This window comes from Carassius gibelio, chromosome B24 (assembly GCF_023724105.1).
Source record: "Carassius gibelio isolate Cgi1373 ecotype wild population from Czech Republic chromosome B24, carGib1.2-hapl.c, whole genome shotgun sequence".
In the NCBI taxonomy this organism is placed as follows: domain Eukaryota; kingdom Metazoa; phylum Chordata; class Actinopteri; order Cypriniformes; family Cyprinidae; genus Carassius; species Carassius gibelio.
Window position 1 is genome coordinate 12,561,679 of NC_068419.1, and position 15,906 is coordinate 12,577,584.

General features: G+C 35.5%; 1 protein-coding gene across 2 annotated transcripts; it reads right to left on the bottom strand.

The window, feature by feature from the left end:
• Positions 1-4,014: 4,014 nt before the first annotated feature.
• On the bottom strand, positions 4,015-15,906 carry si:dkey-118j18.2 (uncharacterized). 2 transcript variants are annotated; one of them, XM_052595676.1, is made up of 5 exons: positions 15,614-15,906; positions 15,139-15,202; positions 14,836-14,995; positions 11,963-12,092; positions 4,015-6,204 (listed from the first exon to the last, which is right to left on the bottom strand). In XM_052595676.1, the coding sequence occupies exons 2-5, from the start codon at positions 15,156-15,158 to the stop codon at positions 6,002-6,004; spliced, it is 513 nt and encodes a 170-aa protein (XP_052451636.1). In that variant the 5' UTR covers positions 15,159-15,202; positions 15,614-15,906; the 3' UTR covers positions 4,015-6,001. The 2 variants fall into 2 exon arrangements, with proteins under 2 accessions (XP_052451636.1, XP_052451635.1); XM_052595675.1 differs by having other exon boundaries at positions 15,139-15,237.

The window sequence follows — 15,906 nt, forward strand, 5'->3', positions numbered from 1 at the left end:
ATTACATGACCACTATCAGTCTCCCCTTCCGTCCTCACTCTGTCAGAGTTGAGTTGGTCCACAACAAGTACGCGCAAATGTGTCATTTTTTTTAACGGCTACAGAAAATGAATCAAAATGGACAGACGTCAATTGAGTGGTTTTGCAAAAAGACAGTTAAAGAAAGACAAGGACGCTAGAAGTTTAGCTACAATTCAAAATGTTCCAGGGATCGAAAGATTTTTTTAAAACGAGTGAAGAATGAGCTCAGGACGACATGTTTACCATTGAAGTTAAATTTAAAACATTACCGTCTACAGCCGCGAGAGGGCGCTCTATGCTGCTCAGTGCTCCTGTAGTCTACAATGAAAACATAGAGCGCCCTCTCGCGGCTGTAGACGGTAATGTTTATATATGCAACTAAATAAATAAATAACTAAATAAATGCAACTTATAGTCCAGTGTGACTTATATATGTTTTTTTTTTTTTCTTTTCAGGACGTATTTTTGGACTGATGCGACCTGAACTTAGGTGCGACTCATAGTCCGAAAAATACGGTAGTTGGACAAGTTAATAAATTATATTTGATTTGAGAAATCACCGTAATTATTTCTGGGGGTCTTAATAAGGCCCTGGTGTCACATGATCCTTCAGAAATCTTTTTAATATGTTGATTCGCTTGCTGCTCAATAATCATTTCTTATTATCTATGTTGCAAATAAGTATGCATCTTAATAATTTTGTGAAAACTAAAAAAAAAAAGAAAGAAATAAAATAATGGTAATATTACAAATGTCTTTACAGTAACTTTTGTACAAACTGCATCTTTTTCTGAAAAAAAAAAAGTTTCCATTCCTTTCTAAAAAAGAAAAAAAGAAAATCAATCTTATTGATATAAAAAACCCATAAAATTAAAAAAATAGGTTTTTATACCGAAAATATTCTTTAATGAAATACTTTAAAACATTAATAAAATACAAATATTTATATAATCAAACCATCTTCATTGGTGTTTCACAACAGAATTATGCAAGTTGCATACTATCTAAATACTTCATTTTACAGTTTCCTTGTTACACATATCCTTAATATAGTAATAAGAGTAAATTTTGCATAATTACATGCAAATAAACCTAAACCAAACTCAAGTGAGTGCATGTTATTAAAAAAAGATTAGCCAGTAGTTGTATAATTACACTAACACTTATCAACTTTTAAATCAAGTTAAACCAGAAATACAGGTTTGGAATGACATGATGTTGTATAAATGACAACAAAATATTCATTTCTTGGGTGAAATATCCCTTTAATATTTAAATTAACAAATTATCTGATGCGAATGCATAAAAGTGCTTTGTAACATCTGTTCAAACTTTCAACTTGTAATAATAGTGTAAGTTTTGCAACACATTTTAGTATATTTATCCTCCTACTTCTAATGTCAAAGAAGCAATTAAACACAAGCAGCTAGAGACGCCGGAGTTTGGCCGAGAGTTTAAATCTGGTTCATATCCTCATAAAAACTGCTTGGATATGAATAACTCCGACTTGACATTTTCTGCTCATCCGATAATCCTAATGAATACTTGATAAGCACACACTAGCGACCAAGACGAGGCAAAGAGAGAAAGAATGGGTCAGCTTTGGTGATTTGACAGAATCAGAGGAAGCATAGATGAGTCAGAGAAAATGTGAGGAAGCTTGGTCAGCTCGAGTCTATACTGGCTGACTCATTTCTGATGGCTGATATGTGCGTTTCATTTGTTTCTCACACCAGATCCACATGACTAACACTCCAGTGTTCCTGAAGGGTGGCCAAAAGCAAAGTCACTTAGAGGCTTATATGTTCCTGTGTGAGCTGTGGAGGAGAACAGGTACAGTCACTGCTCATCAAACACCAAAGTTACAGTTCACTTCAAGTGTCAAAACATATTCCAGTGGAGATAGAAAGACACCTGTTTGGTTTTAATCAAGTCATGCTAATATTACCAACATTAACGCTGAAAAACACACACAAACCAACCTTTTCTACATGTTTCTATTTACATAGTCTGATGACAAGGCTTCCCTGGGCTTGAAACTGTTATGATGCTGAATTAAAAGGAACACTGCAATGACACAATAGACGTTTGCTACACTTTATACATTAGTTTTCATCTAAAAAAAATCATAATAACATTATTCCAAAAATTCCAAATTGTTTTTTCCTAAGGTAAGTTCTTATATAAAATGCAATGTGACTATCAAATTAAATACAGTACATATATATATATATATATATATATATGAATATGTACGTGTGTATATACAGTATATGTATATACACACACACATGCACATACAAAATCTCTCCATGTTAAAATATGTATGTATAATACAATAATATATGTATCTATTCTCCAGTCTTCAGTGTCTTCCTTCAGAAATCACTCTAATATGCAGATTTATTATCAATGTTGGAAACATGTGATCCTTTTTTTTTTTTTTTAGGATTCTTTAATGAATAAAACTTAAACAAGATAAATAAAATATAAACAAATAAATGAAATGATAATAAATTGTATTATTCCTAAAATATCTTCCTAAAGTGCTCGATAAAGGTCCGACCGAATTTCCAGCGGTCTGATTTACACGTGCTGTGGTGAAAGATGTGTTGCAGTACAAATATTTTAAAACATTATGCAAAGCAAAGCTGCATGCATCCTTCAGTCCTAAGTTAAAGTTGTAGAGAATGCCAGGAGCCGCCCACCTCACTGATTTGACTGAGATTCCATCATCCCACACAGGAGAGGAGGAAGCAAAGCACAGAGGGCACCGGCTCTGCAGGGTTATGAATATGGAAATATGAAACACACAGCCGGCTGTTAAAAATAAAAACCTGAAAAGTCAAGTTATCGTCAAGATGTAGAGAAGTTAAAAGAACTGTGACAGAACAGACAGAGCTGAAGAATAATGTGCTACTGCCCCCTTGTGGTGTCGAATGTAGTGGCCACATTTTGACTGATTTTTATAGCACGTGAACTTTCTGTATCAAAAAATAATAATAATAATAATAATAATAATCAAATAACTGCTGTTCAAAATGTGGATAACATACGTATATATATTTTTTAAACAGGACACAGCATGCAGTATATACTGTACAGTATGCAATTGTCAATTTCCAGTACTGAAAATGCATGGAGTGAATATTATACAAAATGCAGTATTCTTTTTTTTTTTGCTTTTGTTTTGTTTTTGCAAAACAAAACTTTTATCTAGCATAGATGCATATTATTGATCATAAGTGACTATATACATGTAGTACACAAAATATTTATTGTTTGATATCATATTGTGCAATATACACTTTTAAACACTTATTATTTGCCAATTCATTTTTTTATTTTTTCTGTGTGCTGTTGTCTCTGTGTACTGGAAGTTTATGTCACTAAAACAAATTCCTTGTATGCGCAAGCATACTTGGCAATAAAGCCATTTTTTATTCTGATATACAGTCTTCTGAAGGTTCTATATATATATATATATATATATATATATATATATATATATATAAATCTTTCACAAAAATATTAAACAAACTTTTAAGACATGTTTCTCGGGCAGCAAATCAACATATCATAATTTCTAAAGGATCATGTCACACTGAATACTGGAGTTATGGTTGTTGAAAACCACAGGAATGAATTACATTTAAAAATATATTCAAATAGAAAACAGTTCTATTGTATTGTTATAAAATTCCAAAATATCACAGTTTTTTTTATCTTTGGTGAGCAGAAGATATTTTTTTTAACATTTAACATAAAAATAATCTTACTGACTCTAAACCTTTGTACACTTATATTCAATTTTTGTACAATGTACAAATATAATATTTTCTTAACATTTACTTTAGTTGCTTATGATGAAATAACAGGTGCAATGACCAAACGTATCTTCAATTTACTTTTTGAGATCACTTTTGCATATCAATGCGGAGTATGCCGCTTGTCAAAGAGTCTGTTGGAGAAAAATGGTGTTTTCAAACAAGACACATTTCACCGATCTTTATTTTTGAAAGAGATTCAAAGGGTTTTTCCATAAATACAAAAATAGCATATACAGTACTAAGTTTAAATGAGAATACATGTTGCATGATTAAATGAAATGATATAGTGAAGGACCGGGGCGGTCGGGGGGAGGGAACAGAACTACACACACGCACACACATTCTAAAAGCACACTGGATCACATCCTTTCATGAGGACTTTTTTTTTTTTTTTTTTTTATACAAAAAAGTGATCCCGTTATGTGAACCTGATATATCGACAGTTGCACAGAGATGACTTTATGTGCTTTTTCACGGGTTTGAATCCATCATACACTTAACATATGCCTTACACACATACATGAAAAGGTCCATTTCGGTTAGCAGAAGTTGTTAATAAGGTCATCGTGATCTCAAATGCATCAGTGTATTACAGTTAACCTGATAAGCGATACAACACAGAGTAGGACTGCACACATTTACACGAGTCTTAACCATTAGCTACACGATCCACACAGGCTCTGGCTGATTCGGGAATATTGGACACTTGCCAACAGACGGAATTAAGGCAATTACAACACATTAAAAGTGCTTCAGGGCAAATGTTTTTCTTTTTTTAATTGTCATCACATATAAACTGAGTTTATAAATACACCTGAGGCTAGACCTCTATACTTTAAAGAGACACTTCAGCCAAGAATCCAAATTCTGTCATTTACACACCCTCGTGTCAATCCTGCTCTGTAACATAAAAAATATATTATATTTTGAAGAATATTGGTTAACAAACATTACCGCTTCCGTGGAAGAAAATGACATGAGGTTGAGTAAATGATGACAGAACATTACATTACAAAAACAAACATTTTCGGAATATTTATTAACCCTCAGGACATCCAAGATGTGCAGTTTGTTTCTCCATCAGAACAGATTTAGAGAAATGTAGCATTATATCACCTGCCCACCAATGGATCCTCTGCAGTGAATGGGTGCCGTCAGAATTAAAGTCTGAACAGCTGATAAAAACACAGTATTTATTTAGAACTGCTTTTGCATGTAAATGCCGCTTGATCTGTGCATATTTCTCTCCTGATTCACTTTTCACCAGAGAAAACAATATTATGGACAGAGGACTTGTATTTCCGTTGGGCGCAATGGTTTGAGGTTAAAAACTTCTTGATGGATTTTCAACTTCATGCAGCTCTTCAATTTACAAGACATTGATTGACTGGAGTTGAAAAATGGTGTTTTTATCAGCTGTTTGCACTCATTCTGACGGCACCCATTCACTACAGAGGATCCATTGGTGAGCAAGTAATGTAATGCTAAATTCCTCCAAATCTGTTCTGATGAAGAAACAAACTCATCTACATCTCGGATGGCCTGAGGGTGAGTACATTTTTAGTAAGTTTTCGATTTTTGGCTGAACATTTTCTTTCATTTTTATATGAACTATCCTTTTAACTGATACAGAAAACTAAAAAAGCAAGAAATGTGTGGACAACATTGTCTAAGAGAAACGTGCTTTCCGCTTGGCACCAATCAACCCACTAGCCTATTTACAGTTCCTCAAGCAGCAACACGTGTTCATGGCATTAGTCTTCAACACTACTGCAAAGAAATGATGGTGAAAGTGACTATTTAAAATATTCAATGGCTGCGTCTGCTGCATGGCTATGCATGGCTGTGGTGTTGCTGGAGGAAGTGAGCATAAGGCATGGGTGAACTGAAAGCACCGGTACAGCAGCGTGGGCAGAGCAGTGCTCGACTCTGCCAGGAGATGGCATCAGGCCAGACTCATTCTTTATACTGCACATTGTGCACTATCCAAATTCTCTCACGTCAAAAGAATGAGCAAGATCCACCTCCAATGTGAAATCTTTTTTCTTTGTGTAATTTACTTAAGAAGAAAATAAGTCCAGATGGAAAAACAAGACCTAGAGGGGCTTAAGCTGTTGCTCAGCCCTTGTTGTGTTTCTATAATGAGAAGTCTAACTTGAGCTTCCCTCTGGCTGTGATTGACTGAGGCTATCTACTTGCTGATTGGCTGGAGAGGTGATGCTGGCCGTGTAAGGGGGCGGGGCATCACTGAATCCACAGGAATCGTTGCCGTCTGGGATGGTGATGCTCAGGGATGCGTCGGTATCGTCGTTTTGAGCGTACTCACTGTACGGTGGAGGCTTCAGGTCATTTGCTGCATAAAACAAAGAGGAGAGTGCAAAGGTCAAGCAAAAGGTTTGAAACAGATACCCTAAGATTTCAGGACTTATAACAGTTTATTTCATTAAGTAATGTAGTTACTATCTATCTATAGTATATCTGGGTTGTTGACGTGACATGGTATTTTCACTGTCCCACAAAATAAAAAATGAATACGATGAATATAGTCATTATTTAAAATGCAGTAAATGGTTAAAAATTTCTTTGTAATTTACATGGACCTGTTGTTATAAAAGCTGCAGTGGTATTCAATTATTATTATAATATTTTGAGCTAAATTTGTGTGAAAATGGTGTGACTGTCTCCACCATGGTTCAATAAATTACAACTTTTATAAATGAAAAAGAAAAGCATCATTTTTTTTATTTTTTATAAATATCTCCGGTATAATTGCACAAGTGTCTATTTTAGTAAATGCCAATCTTTATTTTTTATCCATATATTTTGTGTCTGAAAACCATGTCCTCTTGTGTGATATCCTGATTTAACGTCTACCAATTCCAGAGAAAACTTTAATTAGCTGAAGGACCCCATTCATGATCATGTTACTGAAGCCCATGACATGTGATCATGGTCAAATTTTCTCTCAGAATTGATTAAACATTGAACTTTTTTGGAACCACAACAGAAGTGTTACATTTTGTTGCCCTTTGTTGTGACACCCCTAAATTATATATATATTTTTTATTAAAAACTGCATGTTAAACTAGATATTCATGTAAAATTATGCAAATATGTCTTGCAAACCGCTAATGACAGGTTAGCTCAGAATAGCAAGGTCTGAAAAGGCTGAAACATCCTTCGGTGTGACAGCAGAATGTGATGCCTGTACTGTCACACCACAGGACAAGGTCTCTTTAAGAAGCATTTTAAATAATTTGATAAGATTATTTATTATTTTTTTGATAATTTTCAGTGTTCTTAAATTGAATAATTCCATTAAACTATTTTCTAATGTTTTTACAGAAAACGTACGGTTTTAAAATATCATGAAAATAAGCATAAAATGTGATACTTTGTTTTTGAGATAGAAAGAATTGAGGGCAAGAGAAATAAGAAGGGGAAATAAGAGAGGACACAGAAAAATAGACAGAAAGTAAACAGGGATACAAGCAGAAAGGAGGAGATCCTTAGAGAACAATGCAGAAAGTACATACAATAAACTTAATCTTTACATAAAAAGTGGCAATATAGTTTAAAAAAAATATATTCACGTATTAATGAATATAGTTTGAATATCAAATAAACAAACAGGTTCTGTGCAATCCCCTTCATTAATATTCTCTGCGTCTCAATCAAGCTCAAATTGATAAGAAATATAGAGTACGTCTATAGCCGCGTTTCCACCACAGGAACTTTACCCAGGAACTAGGGACTTTGGTCTGGTACTCTGTGTGTTTCCACCGCAGGAACCAGGAACTAGGAACTAAAAGTTCTGGAAAAAAAATAAAAAATTGCCCCTAAGAAAGTCCCTGCTGGCGAGGTAGTACCTTTTCAAACTTCCGGAACTTTTGGGGGAAGGACACGAAAAAAAGGCAAAATTTATATATTATTTCATTTCATTGTAATGAATGTATATACACACATTTCCCTGAACTAAGTACATTTCTGTGGCTATTATTATGTATTTGCCTAATCTTCCCGGTACATTAGACCATGTTGGAAACACAGAAAGCAACGGGTCTGGGGGGAAAAAGTTCCTGGTACAAAGGTTCCAGGTAATTTCGGTGGAAATGCGGCAATTGTTTCCAAATAAAATACATCAACCTCGCGCTGTGGATCGCCAGATCGGTTTTCACCCTGGACAAAGCATAATCCAGCCCAGGGTCATCACACGTGGTTTCCGCAAGCCCACCATTCATGCTGTCACAGGTCCGCCAGCCGTTCCTCACTCAAGCATGCCTTGTGTGATGCTGTGTTTTGTTGTGAAAGCTAAACGACTTTGTTTGGCCTTCCAAAAGAGGACACAACTAGAAATAAGGGGTTAAATTGTATTCACAACACGGTTCCAGAACAGTTCAACCTAAATATTCAGATGTGTGCAGCACATTTTATGGAGGACTGTTTCCTGAACCTGGTAAAGTAGCCTGCAATGCCATCTACACACAGAGCCTGTTTCTATAAAGTGGGGCAGTTTCAACTTTGCAAGGATAGCCTGGCGCTTCTGACTCACAGCCTGTAAGTTTTTTTTAATATTCAAAGAATTTACCACTAATGATTCAAACGTTTTTACCAGTGTAGAGTAATGCTTGTTTGTCGTTTCTCCGATCACAAATGCATTATTAGTTTTGTCTGGTCGTGCCAGGAGATGACATGACAGTATGGTAAGGGGCGTAACATTTCCGTCACATGCTTGAGGTATTCAGACTATCACAACACACTGGATAGCTGGCCAATTAGCATACAACTCGTTTTTCAGAACGATGAGCTTTGTAAAAATCAATGTGTTTCAGAAAGGCAGGGCATAGAGGAGCAACAATAATGTACAGTATGTGTACATGTGTACATAACACTAATAACGCTAGCCACAAACCTTTAGCTACCATCTGCAGAACCAACTCTTCCAATGACTCAACATTTAGCAAGGTTATTCTTAAAAAAAAAAAAAAAAAAAATACATTTCCTGTCTCATGCTGCAAGCCACTGCAAACCACAAATGCCTTATTTGGTCTTTAACAGCAAACAAATGCTAATGTTGCCAAACATTTCCACGGAACAGGTTACAAACTACCCGTAAAACTTTAGGGAAAATGGGGGTTTTCCTCCTCCACTTCACTCAAACATCATGAAACGTTGAAAATGCTGAATGATGTGGCATTGAAGGTCGGCAAAAACCACATCCTGCTCTGGAGATATTATCTTTCACTCTTCTAGGTCAAAGGAAACAGTATATGCATGTGTTGCTTCTTCAACCTCGTGTCTGATTCTTGGGGTTCTTTTAGACACAGATCTACTTGCTGAAATCTGGTCTTCATAAACTCGTGAGACATTATTAGAGATGTTGAGAGCACAAATGGAAAAAGAAAAGGAGGGAAATGCAAAAGAAAGATACAGGAGAATGGAGAGGTGAGCCAGAATCTACCGTTTGCTTCCAATCCACACAAGTACCAGAAGATTTCCTTCTCTGCCGCTGAATGAACAATCAGTCTCAGCACAGAAACTGAACTAAAGTAAACCCGACACACCGAACCTTGATTGCCAAACTTATTTCAACCTTCTCCGTGTTTTATCGTCAATATCTGGCAGCTGGTGTACATCAATGTCCTTCTCAGCGTGTCAGTTATGAAACCTGCCAATTAAGAAGCATTGGTCTAATTTGGAATGGCTGATGTCCCCAGGCCCACTCTCCAACTGTTGTTCCCTCTTGTCATAAAATTGTCCCTGTTAACCATTTACAGAGCTGTAGAGTGAGCGAAAGCACAAGACTTTACCTAGGGATCTAATGTGACTGAGATGCTGTTTCTCATTCTAGGGTGAAGAGACATGTGAAGTATTTCTACGGGGATTGTACTGTATCTAAATTTACACCATGATTACAAAATTTGTCTAAAAAGGTTTTTATTAAAATACAAATTTGCCTACTAAAACTTTTTTGTTCCTTCTGGAGTCTGAAATAGAGGATTTGTGTCAATACTGCTAATTAAATAATATTTAGCTGAATAAGTTTTTGTACTGGCACCTTTAGGACTGTCATGGATAAAGATGACAATTAAAGCACCCGTATTTATTGAATCATTCAGATCAAATGTTTTGTTCCAAACGGCTCATTCAATTAGAAATGAAACAGGTGAAAGGACCATTGAATCAATGGCTCACATGATTACTTAAAAAACAAAACAAAAAAAAAACAGCTTCATTCCTGGAATGAAACACTGTTGCTCTACAATGTTGTATAAAATAATTAGCATATTTATGTGCTGATATTCAGAAAAGTATATTGCTTTGCTATTAAGTACCGAGTTCTGCTTGGCAAATTGCTGTTACTTATTTTCGTGAATTATCATAAGTAGAGAATTTTAACATTTAATTTGCACAAATTTTATACAATACACAACATTATTAATCTAAAAGGGACGGTTAGGGGGATGGTCGTTTCACAGGGGGAATGTTTTTTGCCATTTGTTTTCCACCAGCGGGATGCCACCCCCCGCATCCCCCGTCAATTCGAGCCCTGCATGGAAGGATGAACTAAGACTGTGACACATGAGAGAGCGTCAGTCCAAGAGCTCATAATTCTACAAACATTTAATCATTTACATTCCAGCTGCACTCTGAGGCGTTCACTTGGAAAGGCACTTTCAGTGATGATTTTAAGTCCGACAAGATTTGCCATATACAAAGAGCGATAAAAAATAAAACTAAATCCATCGTCCAAACATAAATCATGTTCAACTAGAAAATTATTAGCAGACAAATTCCTGTGTTTTGGTTTCTGGTTAACTTTTTCGCAACACCCCACTGACCAAAATAATCCATGACTGTATAACAGAGGAATAAAAATGCATTCTTAACGACACAATGGTTTCATTAAGTCTTATCCTCATACCCAGCAAATAAAATCTGCTGTTTGGTATGCAAAAAATACATCTAGGAATCGAAGACACATAAAATACCTTGCAAAAGTCTTAGGCCATTACTATTTTCACCCAAGAAAATAAGAAATAAAAATGAAGCCACATATCTTTAGCAGTATTATGTCAGTAGGAAATATAAGTTTACATTTTCAAACATTTCTTTTGTCATTAATTGTAATTGTAATAATCCAGTGAGATTTTTGTTTGCACAAGTCAGTGCTCAACAGTCAGTGCTCCACACAGAGATCTAGGGCCGGTTGTATAAACAAAGCCATTATGTTAAGACTGTGTCTTAAGAACTAGTTGGCCAACTAGCAGTTAACCAAGAGATAATCAGTCTAATTTTTCTTATTAAATTTGGGCCAATATATGTTTTTCTGTGATTTTGAGATGAATGAAGAAACAGAAAATACTGAGACAAACTAAATCCAGAAGAACTGTTGCAATGTCTCCAAGATGCTTCAAGAAACCTAACTGCAAAGCTACCAGAAAAACTATGTGCAATTGCACCTAGGACAAAAGCTAAAAAAATAAAATAAATCCAATATATATATATATATATATATATATATATATAAAAAAAAAAAATCCAACTGATAATTGCTAAATAAAGTTCCTCATTTGAAATTTTCCGGACTATAAGTCACACTTTTTTTTCATAGTTTGGCTGGTCCTGCGACTTATAGTCAGGTACGACTTATTTATCAAAATTAATCTGACATGAACCGAGAGAAATGAACCAATAGAAAACATTACCGTCTACAGCAGCCAGAGGGCGCTCTATGCTGCTCAGTGCTCCTGTAGTCTCTCACTGAAAACATAGAGCGCCCTCTCGCGGCTGTAGATGGTAATGTTTTCTCTTGGTGCTTGGTTAGAAATAAATGCAACTTATAGTCCAGTGCGACTTATATATGTTTTTTTCCTCATCATGACATATGTTTGGACTGATGCGACTTATACTCAGGTGCGACTTATAGTCCTGAAAAATACGGTAAATACATTTTTGAAATTGTAATGTCAGCCCATTAAACTACGGCATGTATGGCTTTAGAAGAATTCACAAAAAAATAAACAAATACATAAACACCATTAGCTGGACCTTTATCATTTCTGTCCCAGTACAGACTGGGGTGTAGCTGTACAGTGAGTCAGTCTTACCTCCAGACACGGCCTCATATGGAGGAGGCATGTCCAGATGAGAAAGCGAGGATGATGGCGGAAGAGAGGCGGAGGGTTCACCCACCGAGCCGTCGTCCTGAACTCCATACCAACTAGGCCAGATTGATGTCTGTGGAGCAGAGTAACAGTGGGAGTTAAAACACCCACAATCAGACGGGAATCAAACACATTACACACAACAACTTCTGTTAAAGACAACTTTAAATACATGTGGCAGTGAAACCAGATCCGGTCGATGCCTGTTATTATATGGTAGAAATGTGCAATCACTTGCCCAGGCCTACATACTTGTTTATTAATTACAAGACCTTGGGAGTCTCAGTTTTGCTGGCAAACAAAATGTTATCTCAGTTTCAGTAAGGATATGATACACTTATTTTTTGGGCCATATGCAGCCCCATGAAAATTAGCTTGAAGAGAAAGTCATATTTAAGGTTGGAACTTAATGTACTGGTATTTCCCTTCTCGATTATGCTCAGCAAAGCAGTTTTCTTAGCATTAAACAAGTTATCGTACAACCATTGTTATAAATCAGCATGCTGTAACTTCCTTTACAAATGACCTCATAAGGTAAAATGCATTATAGAGAGTGCTATTGAACAATTAATTGTACTTGTGTATATTTATTATGTATATATAAATGTGTACTGAGTATATTTATTATGTAAATATATAAATGCATGTGTTTGTATTTATATTTAAGAAAAATATGTTACATGTATTAAATATTTACATATAAAATATAACTATATATATATATACACACACATGTAAATATTCTCAAAAAATATATGAAATGTGTGTGTATTATAATAATATATGTGTACTGTTTATTTATGCAAACAAATCAAAAAACTTTGTTTTTGATGTGATTAATCGTCTGACAGCACAAATTCTAAAACTACCATACGAACGACTTCTAGCATGTGAACGTGCAAACAGGCCAAAAGTTTAGCACTTTCTGAACTGTTTGTTGTCAGATTGAGGACATTTCCTGTGTGGGGAGCTACAGGCAGCTAGGGTTTCTAAAAATAGGGTGATATATCGTCTGAAGAAACTGCAGTTAAATTTCTGCATATTCTAGAAAATGTTTATAAGCATATATCCTATAAACATTTAGTTTGAGAAAGGATGATGGGCTAATAAATGTATAGCACAAACAGCTGTCAGTCTATTTTTATCCATAATATCCAGTGAAATATTAAAATAGAAACTCTACTGGAATAGCAAAGCTCTTTGGCTTGATGTAGTTCAATACTTGTGCTACAAATTGCTTCCAGATGCTTTTCTGAACATAAGACGCTTTCTTTTGGAAACAAAGAGCTTTTTCTGAATTTGAAAAGCAGTGTTGCAGCTTCAAAACACTTTCTTTTAAAGAAATCCCATTTATAATACAATAACAGATCACACACACACGCACGCACACACACACAAATAATAATAATAAAATAAATAAATAACATTCCTAAAAGGTTTTGTCAGCCCTGTCATGACCCTCAGCTCTGGACCCGGTTCTTCTTCCATCTAGTCTGCTTCTTAAGGGTTTTTCACAGGCAACGGTTACTTTTGACAAGGGCTGAGCACCAACAAGAGAAATTATTCTCTAAAAAAGAAGAGCTCATGCATTTTAGTGGTCTGTGCGAATCACACGCACCCTAGAACTGACACTCCTGCCCTCGGTTTGGTTTAACAGCTCCCTGTTGTAGCTTTGAGCTTAGAGAGTGAAACGTTTTACACGATGAGTCTAAAAACTGCAGGGCACCAAGGTCAAAAATGCTGTTGTGAAACTGTAAAAGTGGAAGTTCACCAAAACTTTCCCTGTAGGTGAATGACACAATGAGTGCATGTGCTCACTTGCGCTGAAAATGTCAACTGCTAAATTTCCACCGAATGCAGACTTCCATTCGGTGATATTCAGCAGCTGTTTTTACGGTTTTCAGTGTCACACGATACTTCAGAAATCATTATGTTTTGCTGAATTTGGTGCTAGAGAAATATTCTTCTTAATATTATTTGCCATGGAAAAAAATTTCAGGAATAGAAAGTAAAAAAAAAAACAGCATTTATTTAAAATAGAAATGTTTTGTAACATGGATATACATTTCTTTAAAGTCACTTTTTAACGTTACAATTTAATGAATGTTTGCTGAATAAAGTATTTACTTTTATTTCAAAATATTTAAAAAATAAAACAAATTTACGGACCCTTTTGAATGGTAGTGTATATAGACTGTACATAATGTTTAAACTAAAGAAGTGAAGCTTTTATTATCTTTTTTTAGGCTTTATCATCGTTGATATATCATCCCAAACATTTACTTTTATTTGATGACATTAACAGTTTCAATGTCAAAACTTAAAAAGAGAAAGAGACAGAGAGAATAGATTCTTAAGAGAGAATAAGACAAACTATTATTGATTTTGTTGTAATCTTACGGTGTCTATACGGACTTAGACCAAGCAGATTTAAATACATTTTGTGTTTAATCACAACATCGTTTCCCCCTTAGAGTGTGTAATCAAGAGAGAGAGAGACAGAGAGAGAGAAGAAAAAAAAGTTGTCTATCAGCTCATATCAGTCTTTCTGCCCTATCTTCTGTGAAATGCAATGCAAGTCAACAGAAGATACCAGAACCTATTACACTTCAGTCTATTTTATTGTCTTTCTAAATGTACAATGAATTCATGAGACCCACACTGTATTGCACAGGAAGCTAAACTACGTCATATTTCCAAACAGCGATTATATCAGCAACGGCTGATGTAAGCCAAGCGGACCACACCTTGGAAAGAAAAAAAAAAAGAAAAAAAGAAAAGAGCATCTGATTAGACTGAACTTGTAGTTTACTCACATTTTGTCTCTCGCAGACCTGGTGAAGGTACGCTCGTCCTCCAACAATGACGATCTGAGCGTTTCGGGGATTGCTGAGGTATGCAGCCAGCTGCCTTTGCCTTGAGCGATACCAGCAGATGTAGAAGAAGATCTTAATCATAATAAATATTATGACGACTCTAAAACAAGACAAAGAACAAGTTCAAAGTCTCAAAGTCACACGCATGGCTTGATATGATTACATCACGTTGTGTAATACATGCAAACTAAAATAAACAAAATCAATGCTGATACAAGGTACTGTAATCACATCAGAACTTACATGTACCAGTACAGCTCCATGCTAGTTGGTATCAATTACCATAATCAGCTTCCAAGCTGTCAAACTGAAAGAAGAACCAATAACAGAGTTTGGCAAGATCTGCAAAGGAAAATGTCAATTTGAGATCTAGATTTGCTCAAGATTATAATAATCACCCAACCCACATGTGAATAATCACTCAAACTGTCAACTGATCTCATGTTTAAAGCAGCTCAGATCCTTACAGTCACACAAGAAACTTCTGAAACATACTTTATTTCAAATATATTGTATATCAAACAGAGTCGGGTGAACGTTACTGTTATATTAACTAAAAACAAACTCTAACAAACACACGCTCAACGTACTTCACCAATATAAACAAACAAACACATAAATAAACTTCGCGCGGGAACACCAACCCTTTAAAAACATTCACAGGGCTTTTTCTAGTTATTTAATACTAATATAACTTGTCAAAAGAAAAGCAGCTCACCTTGTTAACGCGTTTTAAGTGGCGTTATAATCCGCTTTAAGTGGCATCTGCTCCTCATAGACACAAGAGGAAGTCGCTTTGCTAACGGGCTACAAAATATGTTTATATGTTTAACGTTACCTTGATAAAATACAAACACCGACACTTGGGTGTAATTTTTCGACCAACTCGGTTTCTCTGGCTGCCTTTAGGCCGAGTGTGGCTCCTCGCTCTGTTAATAAATACTAATACTTGAGAGCCTCAAAGGGCTTCCGGGAAATCTTGAGGGTTGTGTGTTTTTTCCATGAGCAAAC